This window comes from Doryrhamphus excisus, linkage group LG17 (assembly GCF_037039965.1).
Source record: "Doryrhamphus excisus strain RoL-2023G ecotype Guam linkage group LG17, RoL_Dexc_Guam_v1.1, whole genome shotgun sequence".
NCBI lineage: Eukaryota > Metazoa > Chordata > Actinopteri > Syngnathiformes > Syngnathidae > Doryrhamphus > Doryrhamphus excisus.
In genome coordinates, this window is record NC_136373.1 from 17,413,678 (window position 1) to 17,441,315 (window position 27,638).

General features: G+C 45.7%; 2 protein-coding genes across 3 annotated transcripts; one reads left to right on the forward strand and one right to left on the reverse strand.

The window, feature by feature from the left end:
• Positions 1–3,161: 3,161 nt before the first annotated feature.
• cgna (cingulin a) lies at positions 3,162–19,620 on the reverse strand. Of its 2 annotated transcripts, none has more exons than XM_058083954.2 (20): positions 14,300–14,419; positions 12,413–13,229; positions 12,248–12,336; positions 12,114–12,183; positions 11,348–11,440; positions 10,777–10,898; positions 10,495–10,606; positions 10,087–10,299; positions 9,736–9,884; positions 9,548–9,668; positions 9,251–9,463; positions 8,817–9,038; positions 8,493–8,741; positions 8,047–8,217; positions 7,806–7,967; positions 6,953–7,126; positions 6,755–6,873; positions 6,401–6,509; positions 5,364–5,527; positions 3,162–4,998 (listed from the first exon to the last, which is right to left on the reverse strand). In XM_058083954.2, exons 2-20 carry the CDS (start codon positions 13,217–13,219, stop codon positions 4,869–4,871), a joined length of 3,489 nt encoding a protein of 1,162 aa, XP_057939937.2. In that variant the 5' UTR covers positions 13,220–13,229; positions 14,300–14,419; the 3' UTR covers positions 3,162–4,868. The 2 variants fall into 2 exon arrangements, with proteins under 2 accessions (XP_057939937.2, XP_057939936.2); XM_058083953.2 differs by lacking the exon at positions 14,300–14,419 and adding an exon at positions 17,621–19,620 and having other exon boundaries at positions 3,163–4,998.
• Positions 18,814–27,454, forward strand: she (Src homology 2 domain containing E). The gene is made up of 6 exons (XM_058083969.2): positions 18,814–19,566; positions 20,217–20,343; positions 23,247–23,504; positions 23,703–24,039; positions 25,672–25,791; positions 26,896–27,454. Exons 1-6 carry the CDS (start codon positions 19,111–19,113, stop codon positions 27,086–27,088), a joined length of 1,491 nt encoding a protein of 496 aa, XP_057939952.2. The 5' UTR covers positions 18,814–19,110; the 3' UTR covers positions 27,089–27,454.
• The last annotated feature ends 184 nt before the right edge of the window (positions 27,455–27,638 follow it).

Here is a 27,638-nt window from a genome sequence, read left to right on the forward strand (position 1 = left end):
TGTATATAGGTAAGTGGTGAAATTTGATGTAATATGTTTATAAGTTTTTAGAGAAGTTTTATTTTATTTTGGAGATTCTTGCAGATTAATACTAATATTTTTGTTTTTTAATATATATTTTTACGTTGATAGTTTTTAAATTTAGCATTACTTTTTAACATTTGTAGTAGATTGTTAGTATAGATTCCTATTATTGCTAACATTATTTTCACCTTTACATGTATAATATATAAATGTAAATACATTTAATAACAAATGTTCATATTATATTACTGTTTTTTATATATATTTTAGAGTTTTTATTATTTTCCATTTAAAAAAAGCTAATAATGCATACCATGGCTCATTTTCATATTTTTTTGCGTCTACTTTACCCATTTTTCCATCACTTCTGATGGATGTCCAGCGTGTCAAATAATTCACCACATCCTGCTGGTGTTGTTGTGTTGTTCCTCCCTCAGCAGGTCACCTGGATGGCGTTGTCCTGTGCCACACAATGACCCCAAACGTGACCCCAAACGTGCACCCATGCAGGTGAATAAAAAAAAAGCCTAGATGAATTCCATTTGAAACCAAAGAGATAAGTGAACCACAATAGAATCAAGGGTTAAAAACGTTAAAGTGTTAGTGGAGTTGTGTGTCTGTGTGTGTCTATGTGTGTGTCTATGTGTGTGTGTTTTGCCAGAGCAGCTTCCTTCTGTTGCGCTCTGATTCCAAGTGATCCAGATTGGCAACGGAATCAAGACCTTAATGGCATTAAAAGGCTGCGGAGGAGTGGACAAAGCAGGCGATGATGATGATGATGCAAGATGAAACAGCTGCAGGCCGCAGCAACACCTAGCTGACACACAAACAGGAATAAAAGTAATCCACATGCATGAGCTCAGCGGTGGCTGTGTCATGTCTCAGCTATGTGGACGAGAGCCACAATTAGCCAAAAGTGATATCACCCCAGACAGAAGAAAATGCTTCAGGTGGGAGTGACTCAAGATTCCTCGCCTGTCCTGGTGCGTCTGCTCTCGCTTCTCATGGCACATGGAATTCAAAAAAATACAAATAAACACAGCAGGGAATGTGGTACATGCAAGTTTTGGTGGATGCTGACGATGAGCTGCTGGGTACACTCACCCTTTGCCCCTCCCCCTTCGCCATGCTGTGGTTGACTTGGTGCTCCCTGCAAATAAACACTTATTTCAATCATTAAGAAGACATCTTATATTTAGTAAGGGCTCTAATTAGAATGTACATGTGTACACGCCTCTTAGCAACAAACAGCACGGTCGCAGGTTCCATAACACAGTACAACAGTAGTACTACACCTATGGCACAATAGTACGCATTGTCTGGGGAAAAACTGGAATGGTATATGGAAACTGAATGCCGCCCACAGAAAGAATTTCCAGTCCTAATTGATGCTACACTAGCCAAACAGGTACGGCACAGCCATGCTGGATGAGCAGATACTAGCACGGTGACACCAACCGTGGAGTGGCTTCCCCTTTTGGAATGTTTTCTTTTTGTTATGTCACACAATGGCACCGCGCAGTTTTGCATGGGGTGTGTCCAAACTGAAACGTGAAAGGATACGACTTTGCCACTTTGGTATTGTCAACAGCAACACGTCAACACGCTAAGTCATAGTCAATATTGTCAACAGCAACATGTCGACGTGCTAAGTCATAGTTGATCAACAGCAACACGCAGGCCACACAACTAGGTTCAATTCCTATTTATGCTGCCCCCACAACCAGCTCAACTTTCTTCTTGTAATTTATTCCTCCTAATACTTTTCTGATATATTGACTTGTGACATTAGAACCTGTTCTACAACATAATACTCCAAAAATGACAACTTTATTCTTTGTTTCTCATAAATAAAATTATATTTTTCCTCACAACAAAAACATTATAAAAACAATAAAATAAAAGAATAAAAATTATTGAATATTTCAACTCGCTGCTATTAAAATGACATAATTCTTCCTCGTAACATTACAAGTTTATTCGCATAAAATTAAGACTTTTTTCCCCCCATAATATTTTGGCTTTAGAACTTTTTCTACCACCTAATTTTCCAAAAATGACAACTTTATTCTTTGTTTCTCATAATATTTCTACTTTATGCTCCTAAAATTTTATTTTTCCTTACAACAATTTTTTTTCTTTAATATTTCAACTCGCTGCTATTAAAATTACATAATTCTTCCTTGTAACGTTACAATTTTATTCTCATAAAATTAAGACTTTTTCCCTCCATAATATTTTGGCTTTAGAACTTTTTCTACCACCTAATTTTCCGAAAATGAAAACTTTATTCTTTGTTACTCATAATATTTCTACTTAAAATGATATTTTTCCTCATAATATTACAACATTATTGCCATCAAATTACAACTTTTTTCACTTAATATTGTGTTTTCTTCTTCGATCATATTTTCCGACGGTGCCATGGGCCACACCCGAGTACCAAATAGGATGTGAAGGCATAAAAAAGGCGGAAGAGCGGCACAGGCCGGCCTGCGGCGTGCTGCCTTTCATGTGCATTTAAGATGTGAAATGATTCCCGTCTTTGTCTGGTGTGGAAAGGCAGCGTGGCGAGTGATGATGTTGACTTAGGAGCATGAGCAAAGCGTGTGCGACAGCAAAGAGGACTTGCCTTAGAATGATGTGAATATGCACGTCTCCCTAAAAGGCCACATGACAACACACCTCTTCCTCTTCCGGAACGGGCGTCCTCATCGTCATGAGCAAAAACAACCTGCAGCAGGAGATAAGAGATCACATCAACAGCTGCTCATACAAAATACATAAATAGAGGATTTGCTTCTTTTCTACTTTGAGGCCTGGCGACATTTAGCCTTGGTGTCAGGCTGCAAAAAAACAAAAAAATAGTCTGCGGCTTCCCTGCTGTGTGTGACAAAACATCAGCCAGTTAGGCGTGACTCGTGAAATGCTTGAGAGCTGGAAACAATATTTGCGACGTGAGAAACGGCGCCAATCTGCCGTGTTAGCTCGCAGCTTTAGTGATGAAGCATACCTGTCAACACCAGCCGACACCCGATAGCTGGGCCTGCAGCATCACACCTGAACAACAACAACCGTGACCTGCAATGACACCGTTAGCATGGCCCCATACCCAGACACCTTCATTGGAGACAATAGAATATCAGCTTTATTATCAATACAAACTGAAAAATACATAAGCTGGCCCCTTCAACTTTAACACTCTTTTCGTGGTGGTTACTGATGGGAATGGTGAAAATCCACCAGTAATTCAGACGCAATATAAAACAGTAGTTAAGGGTGTCCGATATTGGCTTTTTTGCTGAAAACCGATATTGTCCAACTCTCAATTTCTGACACCGATATCAGCTGATACCGATACCAATACAACAATGTAACATGACATATCCCCTGTATTGGAATGAACAAGTGTGTTGTATACAGCAGGTTTTTATGATTGGGAGAAAATGTGATACTGATGTCACATTTTTACGCTGGTATCAGGCCGATAATTATCGGACATCCCTACATACAGAGGAACCGTCTGCAAGTGATTGATTTATTGTATATACACATATACAGTATATATCCCCGGCAACACCCACATTGTCGTCTAAACATTGTGTATTGTGAAAGGCACCTGTGATCGAAGGAGGAGGAGGAAGAAGTTGCAGCTGTAGGACGCCATTACTAAAGGAGGAAAATACACAGACATACTGCATATGTTTTAACAAAGACATAAAAACGCTACAGTGTAACGGCGCCAGGATGACAAAGAGGCACGGTCAGAGGAAATACACGAGTCACTTCATCATTTCATGAGTCCAACCTCGTAGGATGATTGACGTAGGTTCATCACATGACATTCTAGTTGATGACAAAGGTCTGAACTTTATTGAGGACGAGAGAAAACTATGAGAAAATGTGAATGCCCGTCTGAGAAAAGTGTATATAGTGTTCACTTATTGTGGGCTATTTTGGGAACCTATCCCCTGTGATAAGTGAGGGAACTCTGTATATACTTTTTCCCAGTAAAAGGTGGTATTGACTGGTCCGTTTAGAAATCCTGGTTTTGATCTTTGATTTTGTCCAAACATGCTCTTTGTTCTGTGACAAGATGATAGTATTTTATATTTCAAGCCGCTATCAAACGTCACTTTTGCTGAGTATTTCTGAGTCACGCTTTTAAAAAGCTCGTTAGTGAGTGATGTGATCGCTCCCTAAAAAGCTGGAGGAGTGACGGAGGGCACGTCAGCGCGACTCCTTCAAATTACCGCATGGAAGTGAAAAAAGGCCCCAAAAATACACACAGTGATAGCGTGATGAAAAAAGTCATTTTTTCTTTACTAAATGCAAATGTTTTACAAAAGCAAACAGTCAGAAAGGTACCTGGTTAGCAACAACATGATGGCGCTACCTGAACAAAGCTAAGTACGACGATCCCACGTTAAGACAAACAACCCAGTGCAGCAAATCTACTTCAGGGATTGTTCAAAGTGGATCCAAATTCAGACTAAAACATTACATAAATACAAACTTTGACATTTTCATAATCAATTTGAAGGCATCGTAATTCCATGATGTGTTCTGTGGCTTTATATAAAAAACAATGCATAGAAATAGTAGACTTATTCAGCCTTGGAGGGGAACTATATAAGCTAATACCATGTACCAAGTGGCGCAGCAATGGAGCTCACCCTTCATTTGTCAGTCTACTCGTCTACCTCCCAGAAGGAAGTCCCCTTGACCACAGAGGAAGTTCGGCTTCCTTCAATTCACTCCTTAAGTGGAGAATGCGTACCCTACTAACCTTTACAACACTCCCTTCCTTGGTCTGGACTACTGGGCTAAAGGTGAGCTAGGCTTCAACAGGAGCTGGTCTGGAGGTTGCCCTCAGTGAGGATGGAGGTGATGGAGGACGGGTCGTAAATGCTGTCGTCGTCATCCGAGCTGAGCGCGGATGAATCCAACACGGGCCGCATTGTGGCTTTCCTCCTGCAACATCCAAGCATCGCCATTGTTACTGTGTGTTTATATGACGGCGTTCAACAGCTCCCTCTAGTGGGCAAACCAAGCCATAGCCATGAGCATGCCTGGCCTCGGATGGCCCTGAGGGGTTGCTCGGGTGTAATAAAACGGCATTTATGGTGATACATTGTACACACGTCACACTGTGAAATACCTCAGACACACTGAGAATCTCTTCCAGGTGTGTGAGGACTATGCGTCGGAATTCCCGGGTGATGGCGTCACTCACATGCAGTTTTTTTTCCTCACGTGACGCAAAAAGTTGTTGTGTAACCCGTCATCATCAGGCTTTAGCGAGGAAAAGTAGCGATGAAAACGCCGCAGCAGCTTACTTGAGCTCCGTTTCCAAAGCGGTGACCCGCGACTGCAAGGCCTCTTTGAGCTCCATCTGCTCCTCCATGTCCCTCTGAGCCTTCCTCCTCAGCGTGTCCACCCTCTCCAGCTCCGTCTCGCCTTCGTCCACCTGCCTCTTCAGGGCCTTCACTTTGAGAGAAAGCTGGAAAGACAAGATGAGCGCTCACACGCTTTCTTGATACTTAAATGCAGGCGAGCCCGTTTTATAAAACTCAACATCCTTGGCTTGGCTGACTCTTGTTGACTGACAGTACGTGGAACTAGTCATTGCTGCGCATTTAATAGGGACGTTGGCCACGGGCCGAAGGACATGCCTGATCATAAAGGATCTTTCAAGCTACTGCAGTTTGCTGACGTCATCTCCCTCCATTTGTGCAAATGGGTGTGGGTGATTTTTGTTAGCCAGGAAAAAGAAGGTGAGAAGTTGACTGCAAACAGAAGAAAAGATCTTGGGTGCTGTGCCAACGCTTTGAAGATGAAGCAAGTTCCTTTCCTGCTGCCTTTTTTAGTGATCGGTTGGCTGACGTAAGATTGGACCGTGCCTCCGCATCGTCACCGTGCCGCCCCCTCAAACGCTTGTAGAGACTTTCCTTGTGCTTGAGAACTGTCTGCCAAAACGCTGAAAGGCGCCGTTAGCTTGTTGACTAGCTGTTTAACTTCCTGTGTAGTAGCGGCAGTCGACTAAAACGACACCTAGATCATTACTGGAGGTGCAACTAACCGCTCATCAATTTGCATTCTTTTGTTTTGGAGGACTTTTTGGTGCTTTTCCAACCAATCACAGCTCTGCAGTCCCCATCAATGTTGACGCAGATTTAGAATTTTGGGTGGTGGATGTGGTCCGTCGGAGGAATTGTCACCTAATGACGCCTTGAGTCATATACGCACAGGAAATCATCAATCACAGCCTTGATGTGACGCGATTCTGGAAGGCTGGTACCTCGACGCAGGCTTTTGACGGGGTGTCCACATAAACGGGTTCCACACTAAGGAAATATATTGTTAACATGCCAACCTGATCTTTTTGTTCCGTGTATGTTTGTCTCTCCTCGTCCAGCATCATGTTCAGCTCTTTAAGCTTCCTCTCCAGACGCCGCTGGGACGCCAAAACAGAATTCTTCTCTCTGCACACATAAACAGACATGATGACCATATGCTGTGGAAAAGGATTAGTACACACTTTTTTCACTTCCTATGGTCATTAAATACTATTTACATAAAGCTAGGGACATTGGGCCCCCGAACAAAACCACAGGACAAACCGTCCTGTCCTCCCACCTCCTCACAACCCACTGCCCCCGACCTAGAGCCGGATCTATTATTTTTTAAGGGAAAAATCAGTTGAAACTGGACCAGCATCTCAGATTACCTCTCCTCACTCCGGAGATGCTCCTCGAGCTCCTGGATTTTGCTCTCCAGCTGAGAGACTCCAGCCGAGGAACGAGACTGGCCCTCCATATCGGCGAGACGACCCCGCAGCTCCTTGAGCTGCAGCGAGCGACAAAGCCGCGCACGTTAACAGTCGAGCTGAACATGTCTCCTCACGTGCACGAGCAGGCGGACATACGTGTCTCTCCATGGCGTTCTTGTCCAACTCCAGGTCCTGTTTGGACGATCGCTCCTGCATGATGTCCGAGCGCAGCTGATCGATCTGGTCTCTGCTTCGGGACACGCGCTCCGTCAGCATCTCTGCGCTGCTCCTCTCCTCCTCCAGCTCCAACTCCAAACGCTTCAACTTGTCCTGAGAGACAGGAGGACACATTTTAGCTGCGTTACGTTCATTCATCAACACCGGTCCTGTCCACATGCTCCACCGTGCACCCTCTTGTCCATGTCTAAAAAGGCTTATTTTATCCCATTATGTCTATTAGGTGACCGACTGTAGGGGTGTTATTTCATGTTTAGAGGGCTCTAATAATGTAAAAATTATTTTGAAAAGGTTTCCATTAATTAATATTGAATCCTACTTCACGGAAATTCACTTATCACAGTTGCGGTCATGTTAGTCTGCCAGATAAATATAGCTTTTCGTGCTAGCTGCTACAATAATATCACTGTAGCTGGGTTGATATAGAAGTCAGTTATGTAAATACAACATTGTTGGTGTTTTGTTTTGTTTTTTTAGCCTCAAAATACGCATTTCCCATGACGTCCATTGTCAGCTAGCTCATATTAAGTCATTTTCTTGCACTAGAATGCACAGAAAAGGGAAAGAAATATGTGGACTGTGAATGATGGCAAAGTTCCCTAAAAAGTGCTGTCCCCTTGAAGGCCCCATATGGCTTACTCCCCAAGCAATGTTTCTTTCAATCCGTTCATGTGGTTTATTATTCCGCTTGCATGGTCCATTCCCCCTCAACATGGCTTTTACTCCCAAAACACGAATGCACATAATTATATAATAATAATAATTCAAATACCTCCAGGATACGAATCTCTCTGATCTTCTCATTGAGGTTGTTCTTGCCCGCCTCCATCTCCCCGTCCAGGTGGCGTAGTCTGTTGGTGAGCATCTCTTTATCCAGCTGGTGGTTGTCTCTCTCCTCACACGCCAGCAGGAGCTCCTTTTTCTGCCGTGACATCTGTCGGAGAGCCACACGCGTCACACGAAGGCACGGCCGCGCCCACCTCAGTCTTCATCATGCCGTGTTTGGCGTCCACCTCCTCCTCCAGTCGCCTCAGATTTGTGTGACTTCTGTCCAGTTCGCTTTGAGCGTCGCTTCCGTGACGCTGCGCCTCCTGCATTTCCTTGCGTGCGCGGTCTCTCTGCTCCTCCAGCTGATCCCTGAGAGCCTGCAACTCTTTGGTGGAGGACGAGGACAGAGACTCAAACTGAAAGTGAGACAAGGACAAAGAGGGGCAGATTATCTTGGCGCTTTGGGATTACGTGTGCAGTGATTCCCATCAGTCATCAGCGCCTGGGAAAATATTATCTTGGATGAATAATGTACCTTCTAGCGACGTGGTAGAACAATTACATGCTCTTCCACTAGATGGCAGAAGGCACACAATATTCATGCAGCTGTGGTATGCTGTGAGATATTTCCGATGGCGGCCTTGGCTCAGTTAATCTTGGGAAACACTGGACTAAGGAGCCTCCTTTGTACCTCCTTGTTGATCTTCTCCAGAGCCCTCTCCTGCTGTCGTTTGATATCCTCCACCTGGCCGAGGCTTTGTTTGAGCGCCTCCTTGTCCTTCTCCGCATCCTCCACACGCTGGCTGAGCTCACGGTGCTCCTGATTCAAGCGCGAGGTTTTTCTCTTGGTCTCGTCCAGCTCGGATCTCAGGCCTCTCACCTCGGCGTGGAGGGCGAGCTCGGCCTCTGAGCTCTCAGCAGCGTTGGTCTGCAGCTGAGCCTGAAGACATCGGGACATCAGGACATCATGACCCTGAGCCGAGACACTCTGAGAACCGTTAGGAAGACATCTCACCTCCAACCGAGAGAGTTTGTCTTTGAGACGTGTGTTGGACTCCGTCTGCTCCTTCTGGGCGTCTTCCAAGGATGTGAGGTCCACCTGCGCTCTGCTCAAACGGGCTTTGCTGGCCTCCAGCTCCTCTTCAGTCAATGACAGTTTTTCTTTAAGCTGGCTGGATTCATTCTGTGCCTCGCTCAGCTTCTGCTCCAATTCTGAGATGGTGGAGGGATCCGGGAGCTGAAGGACATACAAACAAGGACACAATCTGGATATGACTGGATTTTCACTTTCACATCTCCTCTCCTTTACTCGCCGCTCGTCACCTTGCCCTCACTACTACATTGGGATCAGCCGATGCTAAAAAAGCCAATCAACGGCCACTTCAGGGTGGGGCTGACGGTTGTTCTTCACCAAAGCATCAAAACTGATTCATGTGTCATCTTACTAACCAGCTTGCTTTTCTCCTGGGCCTTGGCAAAGTCATCTTTGGCCCTCTGCAACTGGTTCTTGAGCCGGTCGATCTCGTATTTCAGCTCTGCTTCTTGCTCCTGGTGGGCCTTTTTGATGGAGATGATCTCCATCACCTTTTTGTCAAACTCTGTCCTCTGCTTGTCCGTTTCCGACTTTGCCTTGCGCAGATCAGCGTGGCTCTGCTCCAGCTCCTGCGCAGGTAAATGGCCGCCACGCGGGTTAGTTAGTTTGCTCTCCCAAGATGAGTTCTCTGTGGACCTGCGAGTCTCCTTCACCTGGCTGAGAGCTTGTTTGTGGCTCTGATCCGGTATCTGCTGTTTCATTGTGTTCAATTTGTCCTGGAGCTCCTTCAGTTCCTCTTCGCTCTCTTCTTTTTCCAGTCGCGCTTGGAGGAGTCTTGAAGGAAAAAAAAACGTAATTTAGAGCGACGTAATGGTCGTCGTGAATCGCTGTCAGGACTCACTCCTGTTTGGCAGAGCGAAGTTCGTCCCTGGCGTTGTGAAACTGCTCCATCCAGTGGCTGCTCTCGTCTCTGCAGTCCTCCAGCTGCTGCTGGAGGGTGCGAACGGACGTGTTGACCCGCAAGCGCTCGGCTTCTATCCCCGCATGAGACTGACAGGGAAGAGAAAAGATTCCGTTATGGCAGATGAATCACCGCTACAATACCAATGAAAGGTGGTTGGAGTAGTCAGTGTACAGCTTGTGTAAGTGTGCATGGTGGTGGGTACTGTATGTCATGGTCTGGGGCTGCAAGGAGTAATTGATATTGTCTTCTCCACAAGACTAGACAAGGGGCAAAAACAGGAGAGCGTACCTGAGACACCTGCTCCATGCTACTCCTCAGTTTCTCCATGTCGGCGCTATACTGCTCCCGGAGCGCCTCGATCTCCTTGTCGTGGGTGGCCACCTCGTCCTTCAGAGCTCCCTTCAGCGCCGTCAGCTCCCTCTCCCGCTGGCGCAGGGCCTCCTCCAGCTTCTGCTTCAGCTGACAGACGTCCATCAGCTGCACCTCCAGAGTGGCCACGTCCTGAAACATTCCCAGATTGACACTTCGTGTTGGATTAATTGCAAGAGCTTGGCAATGTATTTCTGTCCCAGCAGGGGGCAGCAGTTCTATTTTCATTTTCATCATTTCATTCATCATTTAGCCGTGCTAAACAGGACGGCCGTATACGTTTTTGTCCCGAGTGACCCAGGGGTGCTCAGGGAGAATTCATCGTACCGCCTTGTTGCCATTTTCTCTTCTCAGTTCATCTTGAAGCTCAGCCAGCTGGTCCTCCATGTCCCTGGCACGGGCCTCCGCATTCTCCCTCTCGATGCGCAGCTGAGTCAGTCTGAGAGAGGAGACGGTTGGAACACGAGCCACTGATTCAGTGATGTTCTTACTTTTATTCCGTTCTGAGTGTGTGATTTAAAAAATATATACATTTTAAAAAATACAATATCTCCACTTAAAGTTTGTGGAGTGTTAATTTATTCAACGTGTGAATTGTGCGTTCCTCACTCAGAGTGGCTGTCACTCAGCTCCTTCTTCTTCCGGTCCAGCGTTTCCTGCAGCTGCAGATTAGCATCCAAGCAGGTTTCCAGCTCGTCTTTCAGAGCTTTATCCGCGTGGCTAACGGAGCCCTGCACGAGCGCAGATGATAAATAAATGAATAACGACTTTGGAGGGCTTTCAAGCGTAAACAATGAGCTTTTAGCAAATGTTAAAGCTGCCGGGGCAATTGGCCAAAGATCAATATGCAGCAGGGATTAAGTTCTTATGGGCTATTAGAGATTAAAACCTGCCCGACTTCCTTAAGACAATATGCATTGGATCCTTCCACTCAAGTTGCCTTGTTGTGCGTTTGTGTGTGTGTGTGTGTGTGTGTGTGTGTGTGCACCTCTGACCAGGCCAGAGGATTTAAGGGATTAATCCAGGGATTAATCTGAAGCCCACTCCACGGTATCCAAAGCCCTCGCGGTTTGGGTTGTTAAAAAGGCAAGACCACTCCAGGGGAATCCCACTCGCAACCACTGCAACTTCAAGAGCTGCTGCTCGGCTTTCAAGGAGGCCTTCATGGGCGCCGCCTTACCCTGCGTTCTTTCTGCAAGGCGTTCTGGAGCTCCACCACCTTCCTCTCCAGCTCCCTCTTTTCCCTCCTCAAGTCCGGGGGTGCGTCTTTGTGCTGGTGAGGATGGAGATGGAAGAGTGTTTTAGGAAAAGTGCACTTTTTCGGAATGGCCCATCATCCACAATCCTTATGTGAAACATGAACACACGTCTTTGTCATTTCTGTGTATTGTAAAGATATACAAGCAGATAAAAAGAGACAGCCATGAGATGTGATGATTTTATATCCGTACTGTAACAGGATGAAATGGAGTTGACGGAACCTCAGAGCATGAATGGAAGCTAGCAGGGTTAGCTTAGGTTAGCATGCTAGTGTGTGTGGACTCTTCACTGCTTTGATTTAAGGAAGGTTTTACCAGGTGCAAGTTCTGTACTTCCTCCCTGGGCGTGTTGATGTCACATAGCGACCTCCAGTAGGTAGCAACGTAACACCTAGCGTTACCCTTTCCAAACTCCACGACCAAAAACAATAAGCAGCGTTACCTTTTGGTAGTGGCCTGAGCCATTGTCTGCGGGCAAAGCTAGTTGCTCGCCGGCTAGCGGCTTTCTGCTGTGATGTGGCAAGGTGTCAATACGCCAGTAACGTAATTCGATGAGTGTGACAATGTTAAGTAACAATTTTGCGATATGCAGTGTTGAATTTGTCCGTTTTCATTTCTTTAAAATGCACAGAAAAGAGAAAGACATAAGGATTGTGTATGATGAAGAATGTCGAGTGAGGAGCAAACCTGAAGGTTGTGAATCCTCTGGCAGATGATGTTGACTTTATGCTTGATGGAAACGTCGCTCTCATTGGTCCTGAGGGGAGAAGAAGGTCAAACCACCTTTTCCACGTGAAGATGTGGAGACCCGCCAAGCGTACCCTTCCCTCAGGATGCTGTACATGGTCTGCATGATCTGCTCCTCGCTGCTCATCTCCGCACTCTGGTCCAGCAGCAGATCAGGGGTCACCTTCAACACATTACAATGCTCTCACCCAATCCCAGTCCCAAGTCCAGCCGTGAAAAACCGTACTGGCAGTTCTTACTTGTGGCTCCGTCTCCACAGCAACGTATCGGCCCGATGTCCGCTTATTCGCCGGGTGTCCAGGGATGTCGGTGTGAGCGTTCTGGCCGCGTGCCGGGCTGCTGTGGGTTGAGGATGAAGGCGACGGGTAATGGTGGGCGTTGCCACGCGGATGCCCCACGACTCTGGGGTCGCGGGAAGGAGACGGGCCTCGCTGCTGACCTCCACTTCTGTCGTCGTCAAACCGGTTGCCAGAGTGTGCGTGCTGCGGGGCGCTCGTGAAGACCCGGCTGTCGCTCACCAGCGACCCCGCCGAGCCGTTCGGTCTTGCCTGATAAGAACCGTCCCAGACATTCCGAGCCGGTTCTCTTTCTCCTCGTGCTCCCAGCCCGCTGTCCAGGTTGCCATAGCTACCAGACTTTCCATCCCCCGGGGGCCGAGACAGCTGAAACTCATCACCAGCCCCTCCCTCCCTATCTAGGAGCGACCCATGGGATTGGGCCCGGCGTAGCGCCCCCCCTTCTTCCACCTCATGTGTTGTTGGCTCACCCCTGTCCCTCCTGCGGGGGAGGCTACCGTAGCCGGACGGGTACTGAGTCCTGAGCTGAACTCCGTACGAGTCGCCCTTCTTGCCGTCTTTCAGGACCACGTACGGCTGTCCCGCGATGCCCTGCACCCTGACCGCCACGCCGTACTTGGAGAAGGTCTGAGACTTTGTTTTGGGTTGAGGGCCGGGCTGGCCTCCGCCGTATTCGTGGAGGTCATTGATGAAGCGGATCTGGACCCCGTGGTCCACTGGAGTCTTGTGAGCGGAGGATGATGTGTTCATGCTGCCGACACTGGAAGGAGACGTAAGACATGGTTCATTTGCCGTGGGCGCGACTGACACGTCACAGTAAGACACATCACATTTACACCGTCACAGCTTATTTGAATACGCTGTTGGCTAGCACGTTAGCAATTTTAGCGGTTTAATACAACACACCACAACAAATGTCAATATTTTACCAAATTATTTTTTACCCAATTATGCTCGCAGACAAAAGCAGTCTCAGAAAAAACGTGTTACAGTTTTACTTTACATTTAATGATAGCTAAACTTTGCCAAACCGCCATCACTAGCTAACAACAAACATCGCTACAGCGGGCATGTGTGTGTTGCGTGGCTTCCATGCACGGAGCAGGAAGAGGGCCGGATATGGCGCCGGCAAAAGTTTTGAAGGAGTCCCTTTCGTCCCACCTCTTCTCCGTGTCTCGGCGTATACTGATACTTCATTCAAATCCTGTGTTTAATATGTTCTCATGTCAGATTTTTCACTTGAAGAACGTCTGTGAAGAATGTCCAGGTCCTTCCAACTGTCCTTCCGGGACCTTCCATAAAGAATGGCAGGAAGATCAATGAAGGTTTACTCAAAGAAGTAGAAGTAGAAACTATGTATTACATTAAAAACTGTGTGTGTGTGTGTACTTCACATATTCCCAGAATGGTTAATAAACGTTAAACCATAAAGGCTCCATGATAATACCAGAGCAAGGGGATCTGCCGTTCTGAGATTCAAACAACCCCCAGCCAAGAGGCGTTGGTATAATCCCTCAAATGTGGAAATCAAACCTGTGAGAGCTTTCCACGAAACAGCAGCTGGAATCCAATAGGACAGCAACTTCATACAAACGTGCACCACTAATGCTGGTGTGGACTTTGTCCTCGGCTCAGCGCTCTGCATTAGTGATTAACTTGAAAGCACACACCCACGGATCACTTTCGCCTGACAGCACCAAACCAGCAACATACTCCAGATATCTACGTACGGAAGGAAAACTTTTTAGTTCCCTCGGATCTCTTATTAAAACCTGTTCAACCTATGAAAGCACCCCCCACCCCCCCACCCCTGACCTCTTGGCTCGCTACCTTTCACTCCCTCTCCGCGTTCCAAGGTGAGAGATGGAAAGCGGGTTGGAAAACAGAGAGGACGAGTGTATCTTATCAGTAAGTGGTTGGCCTCCTCCTCCTCCTCCTCCTCCTCCTCCTCCTCCTGCAAGCCCAAGCCACACCAAAAGTAACAATCACATAGTTGGCTTTGTTTGGCACTCGTACGCCTTCATACTGGTGGACGCTTACACACAACACATTCTTCAATTTTAATGCAAATGCGTTTGTCTCGCCTCATTATTTTGGAAACGATGACAAAAAAAATTTCCACACAAAAATCCCACAAAAACTACTATAAATACTAAAAATAAATAAATAAATAAATAAATAAAACTTAAACTGTATTATGGAAAGCAGGAAGTGAACAAATGTAACAGTTAGTGATTGTAAAAGTACCAGATGGAGGGGTGGGATTTAATAAGCTTTGCTTCTTCCTACTCCTTTTGGACATGTGGAACTGGGAACTGATTATGGGATGCACTCAATTGTAATCTGATGCATGAAATAAAACCATTACCAAAATAATAATAATGTGTATTATTATTAATATTATTATTGCATCAGAATTGAAACAAAAAGTCCCACTTGAGATCGTCACCTTTCCAAAAACTATGGATAAAATATGCATTTTCTATATTCATGTTCTTTCCTTAAAGCTTTTAAAAAACTAGTATATATATTTTTTTTGGGGGGGGGGGGGTATGTAACCTTTTACATAGACACCATTATCGCCCATCAATAGCGCACGCTAGTCACATCAGTAGCTAGGCATCCTTGCAGGAAACAGTAAAAGATGTGACATTTTTCTGCATGCTTTGAATGGGACAAAGTAGCACCATCTTGTGGACAAATAGAACAATGAAAACTTGAAAGCTAGTCGTTAAACTTGAAATTTTTAAATAAACAATTTCAGTAGGACTTTTTGGGCATTTAAAAAAATATGCTCTGGCAAATTCAAATTATAGCTTCTGCACAGCCATTAAAAAACCCCACAATGTCACAAATAGGGTCATTCCACAGCTCTGGTAAAAGTTTGGTGGGGACCAAATTGCCAAAAAAACCCTGAAAGAGCTGATAGAACCTCCAAGTGTCCGTGGTGTGACTTTGCACCATCACATTTACTGCACAGTGAAGTGGATTTCTTTTCTCCACCAGTGGGAGCTGCAAGAGGAAGCGGCGTCACATCGCATTTGTGCAGCACAGCGTGAATTCTGCGGCCGGCTGTCTTTCCGCCAAGGTCGAGCGGACACGGGCGAGCGGAGAGATACACGGTCACGAGAGCGCTGCTGATCAGCGTTGTCCAACCGAGCTTCACGATGTTGCCGTGATGACGCCTCGTATTTGCTCCCCGTCTAATCCGTGTCACGTAGGCGACGCGGCTCCAAGTGGGACAACGAGGGCGACGGGGACCCATCCTCCTATTGTGCGGCTGATGTGGGGCGGAAAACGAGGGCAGCAATTCTGAGAATGACAAACGAGCCCCCCTAGCGCCCTTTCATTCCCCCTCCTGACATGGAATATCCCCTTACAAAAATTGCTCCTCTTCATGTGCAAACTTCCTGCTTTTTTGGGGGGGGGTTAGCGCGTAATAGATACAATTTGGACACTGAGGTGTACCCACTTAAACGACAATGGCAGCATGTTGACTCGTTTTCAGTGAACGGTAAACCCACACCTTTACAAAAGCTGTACACTGAATACTCTAACATGTGTCAAAGTTCATTGACCCTTGACAAGAATCATGAAAACGGTTCCAAAATAGGCCATGATTGGGTTATTGAGCAACAAAACCAGTGTATTGAGTGACGCTGTAAAAATACCTCACAAATGAGTCACTTGGTATGCGGCAGGTAGAAGTGACATTTAGGAACTCCATCATCAGACAGATCCGACCAAACTAAAAGAGACGTGCGGAAGTCGCTCACACACCGACCCTCTCGCCATTATGCAGGCCACACAAAGGAGGAGGACCCCTCTTGGTCCCGTCCCAAACAAACAGCCATTTATTCCTCTTTTCAAAATCCAAGCACATTGACTGGCGCAAACAGAGGCAGGTTCAGTGGAACCAAATACTGCAGCACACAAGGAACACCATAGGAACCCATGGATGGACACACTTTCCGATAACTGGCCTGAGATTGATCCCATACACCTGCTGATCAACTCATACTGTATCTAAATGTCCAGTACTACAAATAAAAGATACTTTTCTGGCATTACACCAGAAATTAAACAAAAATATCTTAAAGTTACAGTGTGGTACAGTCAATGTCAACCATTCACATGTGTTTTGGTTCTGCCCAAATATCATTCATTTTTGAGAGAGTATGTAAAACCATGGAGAGGATTTTGGGTTATCATGTGAGACATTGTATCTGGGCCACCTGGAGGGAGACTATGTGTAAAGAGAAGATAGATATTTGTATAAAATCATGTTGGGAGCAGGTAAAAAAAAAAAGCCATTACCAAAAAATGGCTTAATCCAAGACCTCTGGTACTGGAGGACTGGCTTTGTGTGATGAACACAATACATAACATGGAACTATTGACACATAGATTGAGGACTGAAGAAGACATGTGTGGAGAAAAATGGGTGAAATGGTCACTGTTCACGGACAAAAATCAAGGGAATGACTGGAATTGCACCATGACAGGGAATATGGGATAGCCAAATTGTGTGCTATGTATGTCCAGTGCCCCCTTTTTGTTTTGAGTGTGTTTGTATTGCTGTTGATGTTTTGTTAAAATAAACAAACAAACAAATAAATAAATAAAAATAAAGTATAAAAAAAAAGATACTTTTCTGGAGTACATTGTGTAGCTAAATGTGTTACAATGCTAGTTTGTGGTACAATTGTCGATTTAGTCCACTGGTTATTCAGTCATATTCCTTCCATTCAACTGAAATACTGCATCTTTACCATAAAAACTCAATCAAATGTGCCTAAAAGTGAACTTAACGTCTTTTAACGTCTGTTGACGTCTTTTTTCGATGACAAATAGTCAAGAAGCCACAGGTGAGCTGCTAGCTAAATGCCACCATTACGTTCGTTATATAGCAGCTTTAGCTTTTACATCGTTTCGATATAATTACAATGTTTTAAAACACATTTCATCCAGTGAGTTAGCCAACTTCAAATGACGTTAGACGACGAAATTCTATACAGTCTATAGTGTGTAAGTGGATTTAAAATAAAGAAAAGAAGGGAATAACAACATAAAAAAGTCAAGTACAAGTATCATGACAGCTCGCGAGCTGTCTTGACAATGAGGATCCCCGCCACCATCGTAAAAAGTTACCTCGTACTCTTCCCTCGCTTCCCTTTCTCCTCTGCGTCACTTCGGTTCCACTCCGGGGTAGACGCGTCGCCTACTTTCCCACACTTGCATCCAAAAAATCTCAGGAAGAAGACGCAAATAGTCGCTGAAAAGAGTTCATTATGCGGCGGCGACTGCAACCTGTTACCTTCCTCCGGGATGCGACAGTCCCGCCCCTGTCTCTGTCGAGGGACTGTTCTGATTGGACGAAAGCACAAATATGTAGGCGGGGCCCTAGCTGGTGGACTTTGTCTCCAATAGGTCAACACAAGAAGTCAATCATTCAACCTGTTGTTTATTAGTCTTTGAAATGAGCTTGTAATTCAGTGCAACTGCAATGATGAACATCATAAAACTACCACAACTGAACAGTCAGCAATCAATAGAAACTAACACTGGCTGATGACGCTGTATTGTAGCTATTTTCACTACTTTCACCACAAGAGGGCGCAATTATTCACCTGATGGCCGTGACAAGTCAAATATCAGATGTTGTGGATTCTTTGTGCAAATATATACTAAGTATCAAAATACAAGTAGGACAGTGCAATCACTACTATTTTATGTATGATAGTACCCAGTATCAGCTGTTTTGGAAGTAATACTTATGATTGCATATTAAAAGGGCCCAGAAATGTCCAAACATATTAGGATGTTTTACAGTCATTGTGAGGAACAAAATTTTAAAGAAAAATGTTTTAAATTAAAAGTTGCTCAGACGTTCAATAAAATATCACCTGTAATAAAAATATTGTCCAAGAAGATATCAGATAAATATTAATAATATATGAGAAATGTAATCAAATCCCAATTATTCTACTTTTATAGTACCCAAATGATCAAATTCAAATACCACATGCAGTATATTGTTAATATATATAAGAGCTATTGTGCAAAACAACGAAACTGCCAATAAATTGATCAAGTTACATATATGAATATGCATTTTTTTCCTTGAAATATAGTATTTACTGTACTATAACTGCATAGCTACAAAATATCAAAGTGGCAAAGTTGCATCCTTTCCTTTTTCACTATGTGGCCCCCGGCTGGAAAAGGTTTGAACACCTCTGCCATATAAGTACTGCAATTACGCTGGTATCAGTCCGATACTGATACCTCGTGGTATCAACAGTATCGATATTTGAATCGTTTTTAGAGCTGTCTAAAAAGTAGTCTGTGCCCACAACTTTCCTCGTCCGTCCCCTGACTTAGCGTGGTCGACAAGCTGGAAGCACCGTCTCACGTACCGGTGATGGGATCTTCACTTGGCTCCAGGAAAAACTTCCAGTTTTTTCGAGTGTTCGCTCTTGAAAAGCTTCTTTTCAAACTGAGGGGATAGTTGTTACTGCTGCAAGGTGCAGCCTGACGTCCACTACTGGGATACATGGGAGCCAAGACTGCGATAAGCCGTGCGTAAATGTGTGCGTAAACACCAAGTTATCTCCTTGACGTCTAAATATTCGGCAACCATGGCGAAATGGTTCAGAGATTTCCCCATCAACTTGAAGAACGGCAGCGAACGGGCCCGCTCGGCCTCCGAGTCCGGTCCCCAAACCCGCCACAAAGCTTCATTCTCCCGGGACAGCCTGAAGGGAAACGCGCGTAAGGATGGCGGCGTGGCCGCCTTGCTGGCCGGGAGGACCAGGAAGAATTCAGCCACGGAGTTGGGCCGCAACAACAACATCAACAGCGGCTCGGCCGGGGGAACCGTGTGGGAAACCCTGGCTCCGAAAAGCCGTAAGAGCCCCAGCAAGGTGGAGGCACCGGAAGAGAAGGCTCCGGTCAGCAGGACCTCCAGCTTGGCCCAAGCTTACATTAGCAGGATGATTAAAGTGGAGAAGCAGGACAAGACGCCCAAAGTGACCGGGATCACCAAGCAGACGAAGTCCGAGAACGAAAATGGAAAATCTGCCTTCAAAACTACGGTGAGTATTTTCAACCATCCATGCTTGACCTTCTTTGCATCCTCTTAGCTGCAGAGGATGCAGAATTATTTGGAAAATGTGGAATTTTGGAAAAATTGGAATGTTTTAAATGTAATATGGAAAGTAGACAGCGGCTGTAGCATGAGAAGGATCTGCTAGACGTAGTGGCCCACTGGGAAGACCGGGATTCCCTGCTTCGGCTGCAGCCCCCCCGACCTGACCTCGAATAACCTCGTAAAAGATGGCGGAAAATAAATAGCCTGACGGTTTTGGTGTTGAAATGGACTGAGGGTGGAGAAGTGTGGAAGTGGTAAGAAGTTAAATGGGGTTTGTGTTGGGTTAAATTGGGAATTTTGGGAATAGTGAGAATTGTCTTTGCTGCTGAAATGGAATGTTGGGAAATTCTATTCATTTCAATTTAGAATGTTTGGGATGGAATTTGTGTTATGGAATTATTGGAAAAGTAGGATGAGAATGTGCCGGAATGGTTTAGATATTTGGAACTTTTGTGGAAATTTTCATTTCATTGTGGGAAAAAATGTGGGAATTTTTCAATCGTCTGGGGCAGAACAAAAAATAGGAAAAAAGTTTGGGGTGCAACCAACAACCATTGCGAGAAATCAATTCCTCTTCTGCATCCCGTCTCCCAGCTGATCATCCTGGAGGACTACGCGGATCCTTTCGACGCAGAGAAAACCAAAGAGCAGAGAGAGGCGGAGCGAGCTGGCGTCAACGATGGCTACATGGAGCCTTACGATGCCCAGGTCATCATCACAGGTCAGGACGGCTTCCACCGTTGCTTCAGATCCATCGCCTGTTGATGTTTGACACGACAAAGAATGATAGCATGACATACGCTATCAGTAAAACACGCTAAAACACGTTAGTTAGCTATTTGAAAGCAGCCTGGACCAAAATAATCAGTGTGAGAATTTGAACTCAAGTCTCAACGTCAAAGGCGTTTTAATATTCAACGTCCTTAAACTTTATTTATTGGACCAAATTTTCAGAGTTTCGCCTTCTCTCAAACTAGGAAGCAGAAGTCAATCAATGGCGCTGAAATTAACTTCAATTCAAACATACATAGGTTTTCTTCATTTTTGTTCAGCTGCTGTGACTTCATTCATTCATTCATTTTCTATGGGTTTTCCTCACGAGGGTCGCGGGGGGTGCTGGAGCCTATCCCAGCTGTCTTCGGGCGAGAGGCGGGGTACACCGTGGACTGGTGGCCAGCCAATCACAGGGCACATATAGACAAACAACCATTCACACTCACATTCATACCTATGGACAATTTGGAGTGGCTAATTAACCTAGCATGTTTTTGGAATGTGGGAGGAAACCGGAGTACCCGGAGAAAACCCACACGTGCACAGGGAGAACATGCAAACTCCACACAGAGATGGCCGAGGGTGGAATTGAACCCTGTGAAGCTGTGAGGTCTGCGTGCTTACCACTCGACCACCGTGCCGCCTGGTGGCATAAGATGAAAAAACGGGAAAAACAGGAAAAAAACGGGAAAAGAAGCAATGGGAGTCAGAGCAAAAATGAAGCCTTAAAGTGAAACGGCCTATTTCACTTAAATGCATCTTTGTTTGCAAACTGCAAACTCTGTGAGCAAGATTGGTTGAAACCAAAACATCTTTGCAGGGGGGTGTCCTACTTTGTACTTTGTGTAAAAGGTGACAAAGCAGGAAGTGATTTGTGTTGATGTGATATCTACTAAACTAAATAAAACTAAACTAAATCTACTAAGTAAATCAACACCAACACAACCAATGTAATACGCTACGGTGCGGATAAAATATGAAACACGGAATATGCTAATATATTTGCTGCCTGTGCTTATTCTAATTACGTACAGCAATCATTTGATTAGGCGTTCCAATGAAGGCTTAGTCTATAAATAGCTAAAATGTACAGTATGTTCTTCCATTTATCCCGCTAAAAGGCTCTTTTGGTGCCGAACGGGAGCCCCCAGCTCGCGTGTCGACTGCCCCCCCCCCCATCCCCTTTCTGGCGGTTGCTACAGCAACAGTGTTGTGAAGGGACAATGGGCGCAGCTTCCTCTTCCAACTTCCTGTCTCCAGCCTCTGTTTCCTTTGCCCCATTCTCTTGATATAGGAAGCCACCCCCCCACCGCCCCCCGCACACTTTATGTGTTAACAGAATGTAACAATCCTGACAACCCACCCCGAAACAAGCTCAACCCCCCCCCCCAGCACCAAATCACTTCCCAGCAGTCAGGAAGTCGGCCGGTCAGTCGGCCGGTCAGTCGTCCAATCCGCAGCGGCGTTGACCTTTTCTTCCTGTCCCTCCATTGTTTGGTCCCACAATAGCGCAGACACGCAGGCTAGCTGTCGGCCCGCCGAGAAACACCACTCGCATTCCTCAACTTGCGGCTCGGCTCGGGATATCAGGATGTGCTAGATCTTTTTGTCTCTGTCACCAACACAAAGATCTCCATACCTTGTTTGTTCCTACAAAGATCCGCTTACGTCGACAGGCCAGCCGTCTGTCAAATAGCCCTCTAACAAGTTCCCGCTTAAGTCCGCAGTTGTCTATGAACAACAGGTCACGAGGGTCGCGGGGGGTGCTGGAGCCTATCCCAGCTGTCTTCGGGCAAGAGGCGGGGTACACCCTGGACTGGTGGCCAGCCAATCACAGGGCACATATAGACAAACAACCATTCACACTCACATTCATACCTATGGACAATTTGGAGTCGCTAATTAACCTAGCATGTTTTTGGAATGTGGGAGGAAACCGGAGTACCCGGAGAAAACCCACGCATGCACGGGGAGAACATGCAAACTCCACACAGAGATGGCCGAGGGTGGAATTGAACCCTGGTCTCCTAGCTGTGAGGTCTGTGCGCTAACTACTTGACCACCGTGCCGCCCTGTATGATATATATCCCCATATTTTTCCACAATATGATATATTTTTTTAAAACAGCTCAGTGAACCACACTTCCTTATATGGGCGTACCCATGTACAAGCTGTTAGCTGTACAAACTGAGTGGGACCAATCACAGTGCAGTGGGCATGTCTGGAGGCGGGCCCTGGGTGGAATGAATTAAAACTGACTGTTTTGGAAATCCGAGGAAATACAGCTGGAATACTGTAGGTGCAGATTCTGGAAGATCTAGAAAGCTTTCTGTGCAGGTTATTGTGTGTAGCATCTCTATAGGAGTCCACAGCTCAATACAAAGAGTTAAATGTACAAAGTAAAATATAATCTTCAATCTTGAGTGCGGCACTCACGGGTTAGCGCCGCTAGCGCTTTCAACTCCCGTTCCCTGTGATGCCGGACCGTAAACATGGTCAATAGCGTCTTTAGCCAGCAACCTTTTTTCGCCGTTCACTCCCGCTTTGCAGCCTCTCCTCCTCTGTATCTCCGTGAGGATGTCCGCTTGCTCGGCATAGGGAAGGGGTGCTCGAAGCTAACAGTGTAAACAATGGACCAAGAGGCTAGCAAGCTTAAGGGGTCGGTATAGCGGCACCAAACACAATAAGAAGGTACAAACACAGAACTGTTAAACACTAAAAACGGCGTGGGAAATAAGGAGCGGCCGTAACCAGCTTCTTAAGTCGCTTCTTAAATCAAAATTCGATCCAGATTCTACGCCGTAGCTGTTGCGTAAAGGCGAATATCAGCAAGGAGTGTTTCATCCTAGAGGTCCGCAGACGGGGCTCCAAGGACCTCCTCAAAGTCTGCGTTCTGTTGGACCGAGGCCAGGCGGAAGGGAAGCCGGAGGAGGGCAAGCAGCCCCCGCCCCTGAATATCTACGACACGCCGTACGAGGGCAGACTGGAGGGCGACAGCGAGGGCGTGTGGATCCCTGTCACCCGTCCGGAGTCTGACATCCGTCCGGCCGGCGAGTACGAGCTTCCCTGGGAGTGGCGGAAGGAGGACATTGTTCGAGCCTTGTCGGGTAGGCGGGGATGCTGGTGTGGGGGGGGGGGGCTTGTTAGGGCGTGGTATTCGTACCGTAATCCAATCACAATTATCTGTTTGCTTCACAGCGGAAGCTGAACAAACCTAATGAATGACTTTCCAAAGATATGTTTACTTTGGCAGCTGCTGGGCTTTTATTGTGAAAGGCTGACATTGTGACTCTGACTTCCTCCAGCTCAGTTTGAAGCTGTGGATTGTTCCCCGACTAAAGAGAACGCTTCCATCTCCATCCGCCAGCAGCAGCAGCAGCAGAACCAAACTCCCAGACAGAAGAACTGGACCCATAAAACACTCGTCTCCACCTCTTCATCCTCCTCCTCATCCTCTCCATCCTTCCCCTCATCACCGATCCTTAAACTTTCCCCGATAACGACAACGTCTCCCACCTTTCCCACCCTGAAACTGTCACCCTCTTCCAGCCCGAACAAACCATCCTCTCCCACCTCGGGGGGCGCCCCACCGGATGGGGAGGCGGCCAAAGTGGACCCCGGTCTGCCATTGGACAAGCAGGGGTGAGAAGAAAATCATTTATCATTTCATTCAGCTTTGTACAAAAGTAGTCGCCCGTCGGTGGCGGCCATTTTAGATGATTTAGACTGATCTTTCAAGGCACACAGATTATTGTGTTTGATGGCTATATGGACATGGAAACTACCATTGTAGTAGATTGTTTCGGCCATTTCCGTTCTTTAGTAATCAGAAGTAAAACATAGGTAAGTTTCAGGAAAATATCAGTTCCCCACTAAAAAAAAAAGGGTAGCATAATTTTCACTTTGACACAAATATTTTTTGCTTTTCTGACAGCTCGAACATCTCAACAACTCTACCAGGGTTTCTCAATTTTCTGTCATGGCCCCCCCGAGGGTGGGGGGGGGGACGTTTTTTTCGCACCACCCCCGATTTGAAATACTTGTGAAAGTGATGATATTAATTCATCCATTTGTACTGTACAGACTGAACTTGAAACTGAAACCCGCAAAATGTAACAAAATGGAGAGCATAGAAGCGTATTCAAGAGTCATGTTGAGTACTATAAATTGGTACATGTTGGCAGGCCTGCATTACAAATAAAAAGTCCCATGAGAAGCACTTAACTATACCAACATGAACAACATTTGACTTGAATTCATTCATTTTCTACCGCTTTTCCCTCACCGGGGTTGCAGGGGGTGCTGGAGCCTATCCCAGCTGTCTTCGGGCGAGAGGCGGGGTACACCCTGGACTGGCGAATCACAGGGCACATATAGACAAACAACCATTCACACTCACATTCATACCTATGGACAATTTGGAGTTGCTAATTAACCTAGCATGTTTTTGGAATGTGGGAGGAAACCCGGAAAAAACCCACGCATGCACGGGGAGAACATACACACTCCACACAGAGATGGCCGAGGGTGGAATTGAACCCTGGTCTATTGAAATAACAATTTAATTAAAATTATAACACCATAAACTAGTTAAAATTTTCACATTTGGAATTGAACCGTGTGTGTTTGTGCACGAGCGTGTGCACTAAAATGCGTAACCTTTTGCACAACACACTCCTCCACGCTCCTTCCTGTCTTATTCCTTATTAAATGATGCACTACTGCCTCCTTGTGGCCATTTGTATGGCCTCAAATTGCTCTGGAGTGAAATGCATTAGTGTGGAACTGGTCATTACCTCTTTTTGGAATTTCCGTTAGAACGGGAAGCTGGTGAATGACGCTCATGTACACACGTGAAAGATAATAATAATAATAATAATAAAGAATGATGCAATATAAGGAATGGTAAATGTGGAGTTAGGTGTGACTTGAAGTGTAAAATGCATCGCTCCATCTCATTAAGCATGGCCTTTCTGTTGAAATGGAATCAGTGGGAACATGCTCGGAGCGTGTTAGCGCTTCTTCCTCTCTTGTAGCCACGGAATGTCGTCTGTTTTTATTATTATCGCTAAGCGCCAAGCTGCCTGTTGTTTTTATATGGCGTACGTATGTCGCTGCCATCTTGCGTGCTAATAGGCCTCCTCTACATGTTGTTTATGTTTTGACTTGCGGCGGCTCTCACCTTGACGCATGTCCTCGCTTCACGTCTGTCTTGTGTCCATATGTCTCGGCTTGACGGCATCTCCTCCACGCCCCCCCCCGCACCCCCCCAAGCTGGTACCACGGGAGTGTGAGTCGGCCGCAGGCTGAGGCTCAGCTGCAGCGCTGCAGGGAAGCCAGCTTCCTGGTGAGAGACAGCGAATCAGGAACCAGCAAGTACTCCATCGCTCTCAAGTGAGTGTGTATACTCGCTTAATTGATCCCAGAATATTTGCACAGCCATCTTGTAAACACGGGCCCTCCGGTTATGAAACAACTCCCATAGAGTCGCATTTACACTCCTATTATTCAATATAGGAGATATCATCAGAGAAAAGAAGCTTATTATTATTAGCTGTTATTATTATTGTGCATGTTGACGTAATAGCAATGAAGGCCTGTTGTCCGGTGTACAATTCTGCATATCATAATTTCAATCTTTTGAACGTGAGGTTCAAATTCACTCTCACTGTTTTTAAAAAATATATTAATTAACAAATCATGCTAATATTAGCCAAAACGTGCACATTAAAGCACATATTTTATGTCTAAATGAAGCATTTTTAAGCATAAAAAAGAGCAAATGACCTAAAATACAAATAAAAAAATTCTGATGTAGTACTCTACACTGGTCACTAGGTGTCAGTAACGTTACTGCAATGTTCCGATGTGGCTTGATTTGCCAGAACAACAGGCTTTTATTGCAGGTTTGGATTATTATTATGTCCACTTTATCGGGTAATATGAGCGTAAAGGTGACTATAGGGCTGTTATTTCATGTCTCAAGGGCTCTAATGATGTCAAACAAAACTTGTACTAAACTGTAACTATGAAAATATTGCATATATAAATAAGGAATCCTTCACTCATCGCGGTCAGGTCCGAAACCCATAAATCTCGATAAACGAGGGATTACTGTATTGACGTCTTTGATGCGTAAAGTACCCCCCCCCCCCCCCCCATCCTGATGTGTCAGTATGCAGTAGAAAAAGTTGGGCACCCATGATGAAGATGCTGGACTACAATGAAGGACTACAGAGTTCTGATCTACCTATAGACCTGGCAGGGACCTGACCTAACCCAAACGCTGAGCCAGGAGGCGCGTGCATGCATATGTGTGCGTGTGCATACGGCCGTGTGCACATTTGTTGTACGCTGCTCATTCATTTGAGAATCCACATCATTAACCCCCGTTACACATCCACTGAACCTTCGCCACGACACACCATCAGTTCGGGAGGGATGGATAATATTCCTTAAATATTCCGCCAATACGTGTTACTCTTGTTGCTTTGTCAGGACCAGCCAGAGTTGTGTGCACATCATTGTCGCCCAGACGAAGAGCAGCAAGGGTTTGGGCTACACTCTGGACCAGAGCAGCTGCGTCTTCTCCAGCATCCCCGAGCTGGTCCACCACTACTGCACGCACAGACTGCCTTTCACCGGGGCCGAGCACATGACCCTGCAGCATGCCGTGCAAAGGCCGCACTGAATGTAAAGGTCGGCGCGTATACTGTACGCGAGGACGCGCTGCTTTGGTCTTGTACTTTTATTCCAAGTGATGACTTGAATGTGATTGGCCAATTGTTCGGCATAATACCCTCGTCGCCCTAGCGATTGAATGAGCCAGAATGGCGTCCTTTATTCCTGGATGTTCAAAGCGCGTCCTAAAAATTGCATTCTGACTGCGTTCCAAATATGAAAGAGGACCTATTATGCTTTTTCCACTTTTCTGACCTATAAATGTTGTTAGAATTTTGTATTCTCATATTAAACCTTGTCAAAGTTTCAGATGACGCAGGAAACTTCATGATCTTTTTTGGAAGGAGTTTGGGGTGGAAAGCTAAACGCTAGCTTTTTTTCTACCAGCTCACTGGTAGGCTCACTGTGACATCACAGGACTTCCTTATATGGGCATTCTCGGGTTCAAGCTAAATTAAAACAGCGTTTTGCAAATCTGAGGAAATACAGCTGGAATAGGTGCAGATTCGGGAAGATCTAGAAAACTTGATCTGTGCGGGTTATTGTGTGTAGCTGCATTG

Coding starts and splice junctions, on each gene's coding strand:
- cgna (XM_058083954.2), bottom strand. CDS start 13,219: ATGAACACATCATCCTCCGCTCACAAGACTCCAGTGGACCACGGGGTC. Junction 11,441..12,113: donor AGAGGATTCACAACCTTCAG/GTTTGCTCCTCA, acceptor CATCCTCACCAG/CACAAAGACGCACCCCCGGA. Junction 8,742..8,816: donor ACAAACTCTCTCGGTTGGAG/GTGAGATGTCTT, acceptor CGATGTCTTCAG/GCTCAGCTGCAGACCAACGC.
- she (XM_058083969.2), top strand. CDS start 19,111: ATGGCGAAATGGTTCAGAGATTTCCCCATCAACTTGAAGAACGGCAGC. Junction 23,505..23,702: donor CATTGTTCGAGCCTTGTCGG/GTAGGCGGGGAT, acceptor GACTTCCTCCAG/CTCAGTTTGAAGCTGTGGAT. Junction 25,792..26,895: donor AAGTACTCCATCGCTCTCAA/GTGAGTGTGTAT, acceptor TTGCTTTGTCAG/GACCAGCCAGAGTTGTGTGC.